Source organism: Protomyctophum parallelum, assembly GCF_964188405.1.
Source record: "Protomyctophum parallelum genome assembly, chromosome: 5".
NCBI classification, from domain to species: domain Eukaryota; kingdom Metazoa; phylum Chordata; class Actinopteri; order Myctophiformes; family Myctophidae; genus Protomyctophum; species Protomyctophum parallelum.
Genome location: NC_139702.1, coordinates 9,553,416 through 9,572,003, shown reverse-complemented (window position 1 = coordinate 9,572,003; position 18,588 = coordinate 9,553,416). Strand labels below are relative to the sequence as shown.

General features: G+C 40.3%; 2 protein-coding genes across 2 annotated transcripts; one reads left to right on the top strand and one right to left on the bottom strand.

Annotated features, from left to right (window-relative positions):
* Positions 1–1,001: 1,001 nt before the first annotated feature.
* Positions 1,002–6,005, bottom strand: LOC310859230 (uncharacterized protein; the record flags this gene model as incomplete). Its single annotated transcript, XM_083765632.1, has 4 exons — positions 5,690–6,005; positions 2,926–3,171; positions 2,157–2,192; positions 1,002–1,075 (listed from the first exon to the last, which is right to left on the bottom strand). The coding sequence occupies exons 1-4, from the start codon at positions 5,787–5,789 to the stop codon at positions 1,002–1,004; spliced, it is 456 nt and encodes a 151-aa protein (XP_083621758.1). The 5' UTR covers positions 5,790–6,005.
* Positions 6,006–8,271: 2,266 nt separating this feature from the next.
* tma16 (translation machinery associated 16 homolog) lies at positions 8,272–17,374 on the top strand. Its single transcript, XM_083765222.1, has 7 exons — positions 8,272–8,370; positions 8,464–8,573; positions 13,149–13,186; positions 13,678–13,762; positions 14,064–14,212; positions 14,747–14,789; positions 15,641–17,374. Exons 1-7 carry the CDS (start codon positions 8,368–8,370, stop codon positions 15,849–15,851), a joined length of 639 nt encoding a protein of 212 aa, XP_083621348.1. The 5' UTR covers positions 8,272–8,367; the 3' UTR covers positions 15,852–17,374.
* The last annotated feature ends 1,214 nt before the right edge of the window (positions 17,375–18,588 follow it).

The window sequence follows — 18,588 nt, the reverse complement described above, 5'->3', positions numbered from 1 at the left end:
CACGGACACACGGACGGACGGAGTGCAAAACATACTCTCCCCACATGCCTTCGGCCTGGTGGAGACAATAACTGACAAGGCTGATGACTACACGGCACTCCGAGGACAGAAACAACATCACAATCAAGTCTAAAAAACATTTCTGATATGGAAAATAAGACAAATGCATACTTGTGTACCCTCATAGACAATATAAACATACATACAGTATACACATATCAAACATTCATAGGCACATTAATTAGATGACATTACGGGGCAGAACAACATTGAATTCCAACACACCAACGTAACAAGCATCTCAATAATGGGCGACCAGATTTTTAGATAAAGGTGTTCCCTTTTCGACAAGGTAAATCTAATTTTCTCCAAATTCAGCACTCCTCCCAGCTCCCTTAGCAAATAAATGTACTTAGTTACTTTCCACCACTGATTTCTGGTTACTCTCATTGTAGTAGCAATAAATGTATCATCGTTGTCTGGTTGAAACCATGTCCAAAACTGATACTTTTCAGGAAATGGAAAAATATATAAACTGTGTTCCAAAAGCTTTTAGATGGTCTACTTTCACTAGTGTTTTCATCAGTATGGGCGTCAATTATTTTAGCGGTGCTTAGTACACCTTTATTGACACCTTTCAACAGAACATGGTCTGTTAAGAATTATTTAAATTTACAATCTGCTTTTATGCCCGAATCGAAACCCAGGTTCTGGGAGTCCCCTGTCCTGTACGAGCGCTGAATTATCTACTGCTGAGCTAATACAGAAGCCTGTTTGCGATTCGGATGTTATATTGCACTTTGAGCCTCATGCAAACTCTTTTCAACCAGTAGTGGTCCTACCCGACCACAGGATCTACAACAGAAAAGAAGGTAGACTAAACAACCACCACTACTAAAATTATGTTTTATTCACAAAGTTGGATTATGGATTGCCGCAATAAACGACTAAACAAACAAACAAACAAACAAACAAACAAACAAATAAATAAATAAATACATTCATTCAATGTTGGTAATGATACCTTCCATTCCAGAGCCACTAGAGTCATCTAGAGTCGCTATCCCATCTCCTTCTAAAAACAAACAGCAATACAACATATGGTTAGGTTATGTTGAGAATACTAGATTGTCTATATACTGGTACATACATTCATGAATCCACTTACTTGTTGACCGGCTGTCAGCATTGAGCAATATTTTATAGGGGTTTATATACCATACCATTAACATCCTATATTAGGCAAACATTACAAAATGTCAGCATGCTTTAATTAGCATGTGATGTGTCAAACTAGAGGGTTTTCATGATTCTGAATCCATTTCAAGCATTAGTTTTGCTCAGAAAAGCCAAGCCATCATCACAAATGTGATGAGGTCAGCACATTTTGGGCACATTTGGGCAAGTTTTTTTGTGCAAAACTAATACTTGGAAAAGATTCAGAATCATGAAAACCCCCTAGTTTGACATGTCACACACCACATAAAGCATAAGCATATCTTGCCTTATATAGGTCACATATCCCCCTATAAAATAATTGCTCAATGCTGACAGCCGGTCAGCAAGTGGATTCATGAATGCATGTATATACAATATATACAATATTTTAGGCCAATAAAAAAAAACTATATACCAAAGTTCCCACTTTAAACAAGAAACCTGTTGGCTGCCAGCATAGCAAGGACACATCACTGTATAAAAAACCTTAACATTGAACAAATAAATAGATGGTGACAGCTCTGTAGTTTGACCAGTAGAGTTCAAGAAACAATCAGTCACCAATATGATTGAATAATTGTATCTCTACAGTTAGTTTAGTTACTCTAAGCCACATCATGAGATATACTGTATATTCATTCAAAACAAACTCTCTCATAAAACACTGTCCTGTCAGTGAAACTGTAGCCTCGGAAACCCAGGCGTTTTTATTTAGTGAAACTGAATTGCATACAATCATTTACCCTCCATGAGTGTTATTTTAATGGGAGTGGGGTGTATTTTTTATGTTATCTTATTAGTTTTTTGTAAATAGTGTGTAAACACTGCCAAGATTAAACGTATTTAGCCAATAATGATGATGATTCCAATTTCTTATCTTTGATTCCTGTTTTCTGGCTCTGATACTCTGAGTTCATTGAACACTACAGTGAACTCACCTGGTAACTCATCTGGAGCTGCAGTGGCATCAGGGTCTACGGACCCACAAAAGCAGCATACGGTCATTATGGTAACAAAACAACCACAAGAGTTAGATAGATAGATAGTGAAAAATCACTTGCTAGACTACTTATTTATAATATTCTTCTTCACGTATTAACCATTCTTTAGGGTGTGTTTTTTTATGACAGAGAGAGTGAAGGAGAGAGAGAGATAGAGAGAGAGATATAGGTGTGGGGGGGCGGGGGGGGGGGGTTGACATGTGTGATACAAGAGAAAAGAATCGAGGGGCGAGATGGTTTAGGGGCGACCGTACCTGATACCATACAGGACATAGTAGTAACTTACACTATTAGACTATGTTTTTTTCCCCCAATGGAAATATCCTTTAAAAAAACAGGGTTGTATTATAATCGGGGACTAGATTATTTGACATTCACTGTTCTTTTTCCACAAATGAGTCTTGAATAATGGGGGTCGTCTTATAATCAGTCATCCTAAAACAGATAATCCCAGACACAGGTCGGTTCGGTCTGTGTCTGCGTACGCACACACTGACCTGCGTAGACACTTTCAACCAGTGGCAGCCCCCGAAAATAGCAGATCTGCAGGCTCACAATGCGCCGCAAAGCAACACGTTGTGAGCTTGCGGATCTGCTATTATCGCTTAGCGACACCATCGCACGAGGTAGTATAAAACAAGGCATTAGTAGTCACATCCTTCCCCACCAGGATGGAGGACTAGAGAAGATAAGATCAAGATCTGACCTGGGATGGCATCCTGGTCCTGGTTATCTCCATTATCTTCATCTGCTGGCGGGTCAGTGCCTTCAGCCACCTCCTCTGTCCCCTCGTCAGGTGGAGCCTCTGCATCTACGTCTGCAGCTACGTCTGCATCTACGTCTCCTGCTACATCTTCTGCTACGTCTTCAGTTCCGTCTTCTGCTACGTCTGCAGGTGTTTCTTCAGTTGTGTCTTCCCCGTCTCCATCCAGATCTTCATCCTGGGACACCACTGAAAGTCAGGACTCAGCATTACATTTACATACAGACTGCAGTGGAACCTATAACTTTAAGTACATTTACTCCAATAATGCACTTAAGTTGGCAGAAACCTCTTTTCTCCATATTCTAACTTTTTGTGTTTTTGTTTTTTTTCTTCAAAAATGAATGCCCCACTTGATCATACTACAGCGTCACACAAAAGCCCCAAAAGTAGCAGATCTGCAAGCTCACCACATGGCACGAAGCAACACGTTTCGAGCTTCTAGATCTGCTCATTTCGCTATTTTTTCATTTGAATCTTGAAAATGAACAGTTTTGAACTTCCACCCAACAGAGACTAAGTTTGAGGTGACTTTACATTGCTTGAGCATTTTAAGTTAGTATTTAATTAGCAGATTTAGATTATTTACAGTATAAACAACATACATTAACATGATTCATGATAAATGATGATGTATTATAGGTTAAGCAACTAATGTTGCAGCTCCCAGCTGCAACATTAGTGTGATGAACTCATGAATGCATTAATTACAATCCTATAAGATTATTGTGAAATGGACCTTTCTGCATGAGTACTCTTTCTTTACATAATTTGTAGTTTTACTCTAGTAAAATGTTGAGTGCAGGACCTTTACTTGTAAACAGAGTGGCATAGCCAAAAGTAATAATACTACATTATTTCTAGGTCATCAAAGTTGCTTCACAGAACAAAACATAAAAAATACTTTATTATTCATGAAAATAACTACTAAAAGGGAATGAAGAATGAAGCAAAACAAAAAAGGGGGGTTGAATTAGGAGGGGAAAGTGAGTATGAAGAGTTGGGTTTTGAGGGTGGTTTGAGGGAGCGGGAGGGGGTGTGGCAGGGCCGGAGATCAGAGAGGTGAGCATTATTCTGTGTTTGACTGATGGGAGCCAGTGAAAGTCATGGAGGACTGGTGGGATAGTCTCTGGATTATACTTCGGTAAAGTATATCTTCCACCTATGAATACAGATAAATGTGTGTCACACACACAGTGATGTATGATACAGCATTTTCTCACTGAAGTGGGTGGACATTCCAAACTAATGAGTTTCTGTATTCCCATTAGTTTCATATCAGCTGTCATCCATATGAATACAACTGTAGTTCCACAGTTAATGGCATTTAAGCCTTAAAGCCACTTTATGAGAGATTTACAATTACAGTAAACAAACAGATCTTATCACAGACTGAAACAAGTAGTTATCCATAATGGAATTGGATTACAACTACTGTATGTATATGTAGGAAAGGGAGTTTTATAATTCTGTTTCTAAAATGATAAAAAGTATGCTTTCTTTAGAAGAGGGTAGAACAAGGAAATGTCACACAACACACTTAAAATCACGCAGTCGGCATGATATAAAAAAATGATACCAGTATGTCTATTGACATCTTTTGTGGTTGTTTGACCTAGAAACATGAGGGAAACGTTCCATTCTAAGCTACTTCCACCTTCAATGAACGTAACCAAGACATTCTCCATCACAGAATTGTCAAACCAATGAAACAGGTAAGCATTCCAGAGCAGCCAAATACTACAGTAGAAGACAATGACAGTTAAATTGTTATTGTGACACCATGCAGGGCCTTGTGACTTCCGAAGTTCTGTGTACATTTTAGTGTCGAAACAGTCAAAACAGTTGCAAAAATGAGCTATTACACAGGCAGTACTTAGTTTATACGCCACAGGGACGTTGGAGTGCCTTGTGAAACATCTTTACTGTCAGGTATTTGTCATGATGATGACTAAGATTAAATGTTTTGTTGGGAAAAAAACGTTTTTTGTTTTTTTACCACTTAAACAATACTGACCGGGGTCCCCCAGGGCTCTACACTAGATCTGCTAGTATTTCCCTCTACACCAAATCTCGACAGATCTACAAGCTCACAAGCTCACAACGCCGACTGTTCGCCCCCAGAATAGGGAAGCTAGGGTCCATGTGATTAAGAAAGCTGAGCTAACTTAAACAGAAGAAAGAGAAACATTGCACTCATTTTACGAGTGAAGGGTTTTATGGCTTGGATACTTGTTGTAACAAGAGAAGTGTCCCCATCCAAAAGCTGAGCACCACAGGGCTATGAAGTATAACAGAAGTTACCATTACAGAATCTGTTATTAGAATTAGAAAAGAGGTTCACGAACTTCACGTGGCATTGCAGTGTAGAGAGATTTTCATTCTAAATTATACTACCGGTACACAGTATTTGACAAAACTGAAGGCATGTGTGGCATACAGGAAGCCATGCAGTCCTCAAGTGCCCGTGTAACTCAGACTATCACCACATCAACAGAAATATAATAACCCTGTTCTACACTAGGCTCCCACACTCGCACACAAAGAAATAAGTATTATGTGACTTGTCTCGTAGGGCTCACACAAAGCCAGGTAAAGACAGGTGCTGTAGGAGGAGATAAGGACAGCAGACAGAGAAAGCGGTGCAAATGTTAGTTGTAAGATGGTGAGAATAGAAAATAGCAAAAGAATAGTTATTCTGTCTTACCTGTACCAGTCAGACTGGAGAGCAGCACCAGCAGTAGTACCAGTAGGCTCATATCCCAAGGGCCTCTTCGCCTCACGTTACCAGACTTAAAGGCAGACATTGTGCCATTATGAGCCCAAGTCTTCCTTTAAGACAGCATCATACTTCCTGATAGAAACAGAGAGAGAACTCAGATACACGCCCATATGCACTCAGTCAGATAACTCTCTCTCTCTCTCTCTCTCTCTCTCTCTCTCTCTCTCTCTCTCAGTCTCTATCTCTCTCTCTCGGATGTGATGCAATCGACTGTGTGTACTTGTAGCCACAAGTCTGGCAGCTCCTCAGCTGCTGAAGAATCACATTCCTCCTGCATAGGTATGCAGGAGTCAGTGTACCTACCAGAGGCTATGCAGGAGTCAGTGTACCTACCAGAGGCAAGGGGGAAGCTCAGCAAGACAAAACATTTACCATGGACTCAGAGGAGCAGCTGGTGGGGTATCTCCCCTGAAAATGTGTAGCTATGTTGATCATTGATTTTTCTTTTAGATAAACCATGGCTATAAAGGGGTCGTCTATAGATACAAAACTCGTCACTTTAATGTGATTATTACTCAGTATTTCAACTAGTCAGGCTAGCAAATCAACAATTAGAGGAAAGGGCTACTTTCCCTGCTGTGATGATCACTTTCCACAGACAGATGAGTTGATGGGATGAGTGTTCTGCTTGTAAAAGGCGTTTTATCTGGTCTCACTCTCCTCCAACCACAAGCACAGGCCGGGGTGGTAGCAGGTTTCAACATGATGTCGCCAGTGGTGAAGGCTTTCCTCCTTGAGGTGTGAAGCAAGGAGGCTAAAGTAATCGGAAACAAATTAGCACACAACACATGATTCAATAGTGGAATAGAGGCTTATAGTTCTATGTGTGATCAATCATCATAGGTGAGCCATAGCCTCCTACAGTTTGAGGTTAGGCTGCAACACTAAAGGAAACATAGATGTGTTGCAATGCAACTATTCTGAATTTCTGCTGTTTTAAAATGTGCTTTGATTAAAATGTCTTTCATGTCTCCTTCCAGCTTCTACCTATATCTCAACAACATTTAGTAGACACCCTGATAATTAACAATAATTAATAAGAATTATTAGATAGCATTTCTGTTGGATTATATAGCATTTGATACAGACTTATAGCATGTTATGTAGACAGCACTGTAATTGTATTGTATGTAGTCATAGCACGCCATAGTACACATATATAGCATAGTAGTAAAGATGTATAGTTTATATGTATAGTGTATGTATAGTTTCACTATATAAATATTCCACTGTTACTTTCTTAGCTTACGCATGTTTCATGATAAATGCTTTTTATGTGATGTATTCCCATGCTTTGTTCTTGCTTAAATGTAAGTCGCTCTGGATTAAGAGCGTCTGCTAAATGCCTAAATTGTAAATTGTAAATTGTAAAGAAAGAAAGAAAGAAAGAAAGAAAGAAAGAAAGAAAGAAAGAAAGAAAGAAAGAAAGAAAGAAAGAAAGAAAGAAAGAAAGAAAGAAAGAAAGAAGGTTCTTTACTTTTTCACAGTTCCATCTCGTTTATTGTCTCCACCAGGCCGAAGGCATGTGGGGAGAGTATGTTTTGCACTCCGTCCGTCCGCGTGTCCGTCCGTGTGTCCGTCCGTCCGTCCGTGTGTCCGTGAGCAGCTAATCTCGGCCACCGTTAACCCGGTCGATGCCACATTTTGCACACACACTCCCTGGATGCCAACGATGAACCTCTGCCCCAAACTTTCCAGAACGGCCTGTTATAGCGCCACCAGGAGGCCGCTTTGTGCAAAACAAGTTTTTGCACAGTACACCTACAGATTTTCTCCAAACATCACGCAAATTGGTACACAGTCTCTCTAGAGCCATTCAACGAAACGGCTCTTTCAGATTTCTCACACTCCATCCTGATTGGTTAAGATTGGCTTCCAAAGTTCACAGGAGTGCTCAGTTTCAAACAAAATGCTGCAAATCATGAACACATCGCGTGATTTCCGTGAAATTGTGCACCCACATTCCCACTAGGGGACAAAATGCCACATGAACAATTTCAACTCAGCCTCAAGGTGGCGCTATAACTGGCCGAAAAGTGTTTTTATTTACTTTTGTTGCCCTTTTATCCAACCACCAGATGAAGGCAAGCTGCAATGTCCTACATTCCTATCCTGGTGGAGACCTGTGCCCAGAAGGGCACTTTTTCTAGTTAAAATGTCTTTCATGTCTCCTTCCAGCTTCTACCTATATCTCAACAACATTTACACCCTGATAATTAACAATAATTAATAAGAAAGAAAGAAAGAAAGAAAGAAAGAAAGAAAGAAAGAAAGAAAGAAAGAAAGAAAGAAAGAAAGAAAGAAGGAAAGAAGGAAAGAAAGACGGTTCTTTACTTTTTCACAGTTCCATCTCGTTTATTTAAAACTAAGATCCATCCTCGTGCTGCGCAGAGTCGTGCTAAATAAAAACGGGACGCGCAGATAAATCTGCCCTTGCTACTAACACGGTGTACGGAACATAGACCGTACGGAACCTTAATAATTCGTCTAAAACACACCCGGAACTATTTGAAGGGCGTACCGTTCAACTTCCGCCGCAAGTGTCAACAACAGAAACACGTGTGTTTTTTTTCCTCAACTTGTCTTTCAACTCGATCAGCATCATGGTAACAAATATCATTTGATTTGACATATCTGCTCTTTTAGCTGTAGAATGTTGCTGTCAGACTGTGATGATGACAACAGATTGTGTGTTTCAGCCCAAGGCCCGGAAGGAGAAGAAGAAGGCTCCGGAGAAGGTTATTCATCCATACAGCAGGAAAGCTGCTTATCTGGCCGGAGAGGAGATACGTCTAGAAAAGAAAGAGAGGTGAAGGACAAGCTCTAGAGTTCTATAATTCACTCATTCTTGAGATGAGGGACAAAAGTGGAAAAAACATGTCCCACACATAAGAGTCTTATTATTGTTAAAAATTAATTAATTTAATAAAAATAAAAGCACTTGCAAAGTTAAATGTAATACAGTTGTGTATTATTATGCCATTAATTTCATTATAATTGTTTTCATATGCCATCTGAATTAGTTAAAAGCAGGCACTGTACCCAAAAACGCCTGTATTTAGCCTGTCCCCAGCAAGTGGTCATAATTTCAAACTGCTAAAAAAGTGTCTAATACTGTCACAATCAAATAAATATACATACTAAATTAAAGTAGATTGTCAACAACATAGCAAACAATATACACAATAATTTTAATTTATATTTTCCATTAGATATCTCATATCAAATGTGTGTCCCACGTCTCCCGTCAACTCCGTCAGGTTTTTTAAAAGTCTTAAATTAATCAGAAAATATTGTCGACAGATTTAGCCTGAAGACTCCTTTTCCAAGACCCGTTTGTATTTGTTGCAACAGTGGAGCACCTGGTCTGACAAGCAGTCAATTGTTTGATATTTTAAACAAACAATGTTGATATCAGGGTGGTCACAGCTTTTACATGTCAACTCCGTCAGGACATTATTATGATCTTTGTTAAGAATTCCAAAATAATGTTTATTATAAAAGTTTAGGGTTAGGTTTAGCTAACAAATGAAGCAAAAACAAAATGGCTACATTGTACTACAGAGGGTTAAGATGAAAACAAATGACATTTTGTCAACTCCGTCAGACGTCAACTCCGTCAGGTTTTGTGTCTGACGGAGTTGACATGTATCTGACGGAGTTGACAAAAGTGTTCCTAAAACAATAAAATTATAGTTTTTGAATAATGGGACGTATTCTAATTTGGCACACAGTTAGAGCATGCCTTAAGGAACATTTTTGGCTATAGGGCCATCACAGATTTGTCTCGTGGTGACCATGGCAGCCATTTTCCAAAATTGCAGCCACCTGATGTTATTTTACAATAACTCAAGTTCTAGACCACCTAGGATCTTGATTCTGGTGACTAAGACTACATTTTCAAGGATGAGGGATACAGTGGTACAATTTAGATTTTCCCTGTGACCATGGCAGCCATATTTCAAAATGGCCGCCACCTGCTGTTATTTTACAATAACTCAAGTTCTACACCATCTAGGATCTTGATTCTGGTGACTAATCATACATTTTCAAGGATGTGGGATACATTGGTACTATTTAGATTTGTCCTGTGACTATGGCAGCCATTGTTTTTCAAAATGGCCACCACCTGCTGTTATTTTACAATAACTCAAGTTTTAGACCACCTAGGATGTTGATTCTGGCGACTAATAATACATTTTAAAAGATGAGGAATACAGTGGTACTATTTAGATTTGTCCTGTGACCATGGCAGCAATTGTTTTTCAAAATGACCACCAACCTGCTGTTATTTTACCAATAACTCAAGTTTTAGACCACCAAGGATCTTGATTCTGGTGACTAATCATTACATTTTCAAGGATGAACTTTCTCTGGGAGGGGTCAGGGCTTATTTCAGGTGCAGGTTGAGTTGCTACTGACAGGACATTAAAAGGAGGTGGGCTTTCTGGCCTTTGACTTGTCCCTTTCAGGTACAGATGCACAGTTTGACTTCACTGGCCACTGCAGTGTGGCGTTGATCGTGGTGGCCTCCTGCCAGTGTTTCTCCATCCTTCTCATGACCTCTGTGTTCTGGGGCTCTGTTATAGTCAACTTACATTGTCTTGGCTGGAGATTGCTTTCCTGCAGGGTCCAGCCCAGTCTTGTGCAGATGGCTGCTGGCCCACCTGGAGGCCCCAACCTCACTTGTTCGGTTGGTGTGATTAGGTGGGGTGGTCTTCCCCAATCAGGATGAAGGGTTTAACCCTTTCAAACGGCAGTCTGGCCAAGTGTCTGTATTTAGTTGTGAGGCTAGATACAGGATACGATTTCTCACCCAGCCCCAGATGACTTGAGGTGAAGGCTCCTTTGATTTGGTAACATTGCTTTGGTTGACATGCTGGGGACACAGAACGACACTGATGCCTTCAGTGTCTGCACATCCTGCCTGATAGTCCTGAAGGCAGATCTTCTGTCTTCAGTCTTTCGCTCACTGTTCACTGCTCACTGTTCACCTCAAGCAGGTCTTCAAGGTGTTTGCCTTTGCACAGGCTATATGGCTAGGACTCGTGCTTCAACCACTCAGAGAACTCCAACATGGTGTTGGTTGCTCCTGGGCCGCAGAGCATTGTGCGGCAGAATTCAGCTCTCATCTCTGGTGGCAGCTTGTTGAGGAGTCGTGCAACATGTGAGCTGCATCTAAGTTCTGTGTCTCCCTCTGGGCCTAGGGTAGACACTTGCTATTTTCCGTAACACTAATTGGTGGGGCTGTCCAAACTTGTTGTTTAGTTGTCAATCGGGTCTCTGTTGGTGAAGTCGGGTCTTGGTGGTCTAGAAGATGAGTTAGTCAGGGGATATTAATACAATCTGGTAATACATTCCTTATCAAGAATTTTCTTCACCAATGTGTTTGGAAGGGTGTCTACTAACATATCCCACATTGCTTTATATTCAACCACCCTAGGGGAACTTTTGACAGCTGCTGAAAGTTGGGGTACCATCAACAACCTATATAAGGCAAAATGTTCATTATGCTTTAAGTAGCATGTGACATGTCAAACTAGGGAGTTTTCATGATTCTGAATGCATTCCAAGCATTAGCTATGCACGAAGAACACTCCTTGGGCTGAAAACGGCCATAGCCGTCATCACAAAATGAGGTCAGCACATTTGGGCAAGTGGATATATGGCCGAATTTAGCCCAAGGGATTTGACCCCTAGTTTGGCCATATAGACTCCCTAGTTTGGCCATAGCCACTTGGTATGGTACCCAACTTTCAGCAGCTGTCAAAAATGTTCAATAGAAACCAATGTGGGATATGTTAGTAGACACGTTTACAAACACATTGGTGAAAAAATTCTTGGTAAGAAATGTATTCACAGATTTAACATTATTCTGATCATATTCCCTGACTAAATTGGTAAAATAATAGCAGGTCCACCATTTTTGAAAATGGCTGCCATTGTCACAGGATAAATCTAAATAGTACAACTGTATTCCTCCTCCTTGAAAATGTAGGATTAGTCACCAGAATCAAGATCCTAGGTGGTGTAGAACTTGAGTTATTGGGAAATAACAGAAAGTTGGTGGCCATTTTGAAAAATGTCTACCATGGTCACAGGACAAATCTAAATAGTACCAATGTATCCCACATCCTTGAAAATGTATGATTAGTCACCAGAATCAAGATCCTAGGTGGTGTAGAACTTGAGTTATTGTAAAATAACAGCAGGTGGCGGCCATTTTGAAAATGGCTGCCATGGTCACAGGGCCAATATAAATAGTACCACTGTATTCCTCATCCTTGAAAATGTGGGATTAGTCACCAGAATCAAGATCCTAGGTGGTCTAGAACCTAAATCAGTTAAACTTGTCAACTCCGTCAGATGTTCGTCAACTCCGTCAGACGTTCGTCCCGTGATGTTCTTGTTAATTTCCAAAGAAATAGAAAATTCGATGTTAAATCTTTTGTGCTTATGTATTGAAACACCAACTGAAATGATACGTAATGATGTTTTTTTTTTTTTTTTACATGGTTTTCATGTTATAATATTGAAAATAAAGGTTGAAATGACGGATTTTAGAAATTGGATATTTCATAATAGTGTGATATTGGAACAAAACAATATTAAAAGAATTGTATTACTTAACTTGATTACTGAAAGCCATTATAAGATAACTGAGGACTTTATATTATTGTTGAAATTATCAAATTCAATTAAAAGGGATTTTAGTGTGTCTGACGGAGTTGACAAGAATCAGGTATTAAGTGCATAAATGTCCCATTTTAGAAAGAAATGCTATGCGAAAAACCTGTTCCTTCTCAAGATTGGTAGTTGAGACCTGTGTCTACAAATACATCTATTTGATTTGAATGTATCTTAAAAAAAAAAAAAATCTAGTTTGAAAAAAGTTTTGTCCCTTATCTCAAGAATGGGTGAATTATTAAATTATAGTTAAAGGCAAGCAAAGCAAGGCAAGTTTATTTGTATAGGAATTTCAACAACAAAGCAGTGAGTGTGCTTCACACAAAACATCAGTAGTAAATAATAATAATGATAACAATAGTTTACAGTCTACTGTCTACCACCTCCGCAACTGACAGGATGCCCAGACTTATTTTGTTATAATTTTGGAACACAGTTCAAATACCGGTATGTGATAAAAGTGATAAAAATACGAGACGTTAAAATTACCACCGCTGAAGTGCCCTTGAGCAAGGCATTGAACCCCTAACATGAAATGTTCTATGAGCAGGGCCTGGCTGTAAACAAGTTCTTGAGCTTAGTCAAGTTACCCTGGGTAAACATAGTAACTTTGCTTTGCTTTGCTTACAATGTAATGATTGATAGCTAATGTTTCCTAATCCTAATGCTTCATCTAATGGTTTGTCTGATATTGCAGGCAGAAGCGTGAAAAAAACGTACGCCTGAACAGCACTGGTGAGTCTGTGTCTCTGTGATGATGACTTCATCAATACATGTGTATTACTGACTTAGCCTGGTTAATAAACCAGACCGAATCAGCCGTTGGCAAAAATAAATTGCCTGCCGGCGGATTACGGTCTGGAGAGGCTCAATTGTACGCCCCTTTCCTACACCAGAGAAATGGGGCGGCCAATCGGGACACGGTATGCAATATGGGCGGGCTTTGGTACAGTGACTTTCAATGCTTGAGACCTTTGACTGACAGTAGCTCTGACCAATTGCGTCAAAGAGAACATTTTTCAACCCGCCCCCCTGGAAATGAAATCCAAGCTGAGCCTCCCCAGACTAATATCCCGCGGTCCGTGCGATATTAGTCTGGTTTATTAACCAGGCTATTACTGACTGACACTGGGTGCTATGAGATTATTGCTGAGGGCGAGGTCGCTCCTCGCTCTCAGGCGTCTTATTGGTATCTACTATTAATGTGTGTGCTTTTTATGTGACAGGTGACCGGCTGTTATGGTTTCAAAGCCAGCTGGATCCTACAAAGACCACATACACCAAGAAAGAGGTCTGTGAGGTCATTGAAAGGTAAACTCAAAACAAACGATTACCATTTATTTGGTAGACGTACTCATTTAAACGTTTGTATTTTATTTGTATCGTTGAGGATTCCATTTGTACACTCTCAGAGATACAGACTTGTAAGGTTCCATTTGTGTCTATGCGTCTAAAATTATTGAACTGCTTATGTACTAATTTATTGTGTGTGTGTGTGTGTGTGTGTGTGTGTGTGTGTGTGTGTGTGTGTGTGTGTGTGTGTGTGTGTGTGTGTGTGTGTGTGTGTGTGTGTGTGTGTGTGTGTGTGTGTGTGTGTGTGTGTGTGTGTTAGATACCTCCACAGGTTTGACTCTGAGCTGGACCAGATAGAGTTGGTCAACGGGATCAAAGGTCGCCAGGGTCAGCGCCATGGGGCCAGGGAGACTGTGATCACGCAGACCATAGAGCGAGAACGAGCGCAGTATGAGACGAATGGGATTGGTGAGGGTCTCTTTGAAAGTCATCATCGATGATGATTGATCCATTCATTACAAAGGAACTCCAGTTTGATATGCATTTGGCCCCGGACAGACCCCCCCATTTAAAACTAACTGTGGGATGCCAGTGTATACTACTATACTGTAAAATCCTCAGCTTTAATGTAACTCGTGAGAGTGTACAAATGGACCCTTAACGGGTCCATTTGCTTCCATTTGTACACTCACAAGTTACTGACCCGTAACGGTCCGTTTGGACCCCGGGTGGCCGCCAGTTTATGAATCCCACCAACGTTCTGGGTTAGACCCGCCTTACCATGTGTCTGATTGGCTGGCATAGTTTTACTGAGGTTAGGGGATTAAAAAAAGAGGAGGGTTAAGGTTAGGTTTACGTATAGTTTTACTGAGGTTAGGTTTAGGGTTAGGCATAGTTTTACTGAGGTACTGTTGTAAAGCACATTGAGCAGCTGTATTTCTATGTTTGAATAGCACTAAACATACAAAACTAACTTAAGGTATTATTGTTATTACTTTTCAGAGATCCCAGATATCATCAATACAAAGAATCTGAAGACATTCAGGTGAGTTCAAAGTCTCTTCCCTGTGAGTAAAATGACACTAATCTTGAGCTAAACATTCTGCAAAAAACCCCTCAAAAGACAGTTAGGGCTGTCACAATAACTGCAATATTTGCAATACTGTGCCACAACCACGTTGTTCTGTTTTTCATGAAGCTTGGCATTTCTAGTTCACACTTCAATGTTGTGCCATTTCTTCCATCCAAATATAGAGGGTATGCGCGTGACATCATCAAACCAGGAAGTTATGCAGGAAAGCCTACTGAGTGGCAAAAAACTACTTTCTGGCCTTGACAGCCCATACATCCACACAGAAAAGTCCTATCTGATTGCATTAAATTACTTTGCATGTTGCTTTGCCACTCGATGTGCCATTCACTTTAAGCATGCGCATACCCTCTATTGAATGTCATTTGATGTAAAAAAAAAAAAATCACACACGTGTGAACTGAGTGGTGCAATCCCCCCCCCCCCCTCTCTCTCTCTCTCTCTCTCTCTCACTCTCTCATTAGAGTCACTACCCCTCTCACTGTTTCTGGCGCCCCCTACTGCTATTATTAAGTCACATACTCATGCTTACACAGACACACACACACAAACAAACAAACAAACAAACACGTACGAGGACATTGCAAGCTGGTTGTAGGAGTGGTTGCACCACTCAAAAATAGCTGTTAACTTAACTCTTATCTGTGTGTGTGTGTGTGTGTGTGTGTGTGTGTGTGTGTGTGTGTGTGTGTGTGTGTGTGTGTGTGTGTGTGTGTGTGTGTGTGTGTGTGTGTGTGTGTGTGTGTGTGTGTGTGTGTGTGTGTGTGTGTGTGTGTGTGTGTGTGCGCTCTGATGGACATTGACAGAGAGTGGAGCGGTGCCCTAAAGAAACTCCCAAACATCAAAATGAAGAAGATTTCGAGCAAAGACAAGGACACGACGACAACAGAAGAAGAGAAACAGATGGCAGGAGAGGAGGAAGCTGGTGATGACTGTGATGATGATGATGATGAGCTGGGAGATGAGGAAGGGGATGAGTTGTTGGAGGACATGGAGAAAATGACGGACTCAAATTGAGCTGGCACAGAATACTGGACTACTCGCCCCGGTGCTTGCCCGTTTTTCCTCCCGGAATTTTCCCCAGTGAGGGGGATAACTTTGTAATTTGTAATTTCTTTTTGGAAAAATATAAAAAGATACTCCTGTGGAAAGGCTATATTATTTGACTTATATTGAACCTATAAACAATGTAGTATTATTTAGTATATGTAAGGTTTTGCCCCCTCAAATGGTACCTCGTCAGATAATCCCCACATATCCTACAACAACTTCTGTGAACAGACTTCACTGTAGTAGCTTTTCATAAATTATATTTGTACTTAGGCTGTTCTGCTGTCATGAAAGTTTATAGTTAGAGAAATTCAAAGTCCAGCCGTCTGCTGTCCAGCCTCTCCCACCCCTCACTGGGGAAAATTCTGGGAGGAAAACAGAAACGGGGCGAGTAGTCTTGATACCCTGGCACAATACGAGCAGCTATGGTCAACCGTCAACACCGTCCACAGGCTGTGTAACATTTTGTCCACAGAGCTATTTAAATTGTTCTTTAGACCACCTTCAAACTTGGCATCCCGATTGTGGGCATGAATATCCAATCTAGTGAATCTACAAGCTCACAATGTGAGTAATGAGCTTGTTGATCTGCTATTTTAACTATAGTTGGTACGATGACATTAGTTAACATCTCCCACCATTTTAGGAATTGATTAGTTTGTCAGTTACCCTGAGTGACTTACAGTGAGGGGGTGAGTTCTGTATTCTGTTCAAACTCACTTTGACAAGAAAACCATGATCGTTTAATTGGGTCAGTCACTCAAATTCAGATGCTTGGGATGCAGTCATTGCTGCTGATGAAAAGTGTGACGCAATGTTGATTAATTTATATTATTGTCAGTAGGGCTGTTAACTACTGTCATTTTTAGTCAACTAATAGTCATTGGAATGGGTTGACTCATTTAATTAACAAAATGTGTAAAATTGTTTGCATTTAATCATGCACATTCAGCCTTTTTAGGCTTTAATAGTGAACATTATATATGTTGATTTCACAATGGCTACTGGCTAGTGGAAGTTATAGACTGGCATAATTAAAGGGTTATTATATCTCTATCAAGGAGAAACAAAACGAATCAGCTAACAAAGTCTTGGTTGACTAAAACCAAAACGATTGACTAATCAATGAATTGGCTATGAGCAGACGAGCCCTACTGGTCAGTGAGTGGACCAGTGCTTCAAACATGCTAGGCTCTGTGATTACAGCCTATACAGGAACATGCAACCTAACGGAGCATCCATGTTCTTTGAAAAGAAGCAAACAGATACAAGTGCTGCTTGAAAAGGTTCTGAGTGGATGTACCATCTAAGAGCTGTATTTGTAAGAGACTTGGTTTAAACTTTAAATATTTGTTTTGTATGAGTAAGCAGTAGGCATGCACATGTATTGTCTTACCTGGAAGCACTACATGCTGCTTTTCCAACACTGTCCAGAAGATGGCAGCAAAACATCTTGATTTAACGTTCTGAAAATAAAAGCATCAGTTGTCCTGGGTGGTTCGTCTACATTCATTGTTTATTGCACAAACACATTTGCATCATAATCATGTATGAAGACCATGGTTTCATACTCGGTGACAAAGATAATCCTCTAATAAACAGCATATTGTTTTAAAATTATGCCTATAGAATTCAGGATAAATCTAAACAGTTAACATTGACAGATGTCAAGGTCAACCACATTCACAGTGTGTCAGTGAGGGGGGAAAAAAATCTAACTTAACCACATGCATGCTAGTGCCCCTATTATGACCATTTCATAATAGGCGAACAAGCTTGTTGTAGATTGTCAAGTTGTGCTGATTATATTTGGTATAGAGGGGAGGGGGGGGGCAGGTACAAATCCCTGAGGGACCGTGGTCGTCAAAGTATTTAGGGTTCAAGTGATTACATCTGACGTACAAACAGTGACACTAAACAACTTGGTAAATATAGATAAGTGCAGAAATCTAGAAGTGCAGATATCTTGTATAAAGCAAGATTTGATGCTGCATAATGTTTGATAATATTTGGATAAGTAACACTGTTCCTATGGCTTTATTAAATTCATATTTCACTTGAATGGGAATGGGAATGCACTTGACAGTGAGATGATTCAGATTCAACCTGCTATGACGTATTCTGCCTTTTGGGTGCAATTATGTTCACATATTGCTACAGTAAATCTTGCTGTGTCAACTATGATTCCGTTGTTCTGATCTTTAACTATGATAGTGTGCAGTCAAGTGCAATGGCTTAGCTAGACTGGCTGCACTCAGTGCACTGCAGAAATGGCTTATATTAATCAGACCAGTGTGTGTCCAGTGGAAAACTCGTATGAATCTGATCTCAGGTCAGAATGGGTCAACCAGTGGGTTGTGACCCACAAGCTGCAGGCCCAAAGACAATCCGGATCAAAAACGTATCATGAATGGCGTTGTACTTGGAAATTGGAAAGTAGTGTCACTGTCACCTGCTGAGTTTATCCCATTCTGACCTGAGATCAGATTCATACGAGGTTTCCGCCGGACACACGCTGTTCTGACGAACCCATTCTGACCTGAGATCAGATTCCAAAAATGTCAGTCGTTCTTCGATTTTTCAAAAATAGCAGACCTACAAGCTCGTATCGCGCCACTCGGTGGCGCGATATGAGCTTGTAGATCTGCTATTTTTCAATAGCTAAAGCATAACATGATGCCAACACCAAAATGGGTGCCCGTTC

Bases quoted from the DNA above. Each gene is read 5' to 3' on its own strand.
- tma16 (XM_083765222.1), top strand. The intron at 13,763-14,063 runs GTAAACTCAAAA...TGTGTGTGTTAG, and splicing joins GTCTGTGAGGTCATTGAAAG to ATACCTCCACAGGTTTGACT. The intron at 14,213-14,746 runs GTGAGGGTCTCT...ATTACTTTTCAG, and splicing joins GTATGAGACGAATGGGATTG to AGATCCCAGATATCATCAAT.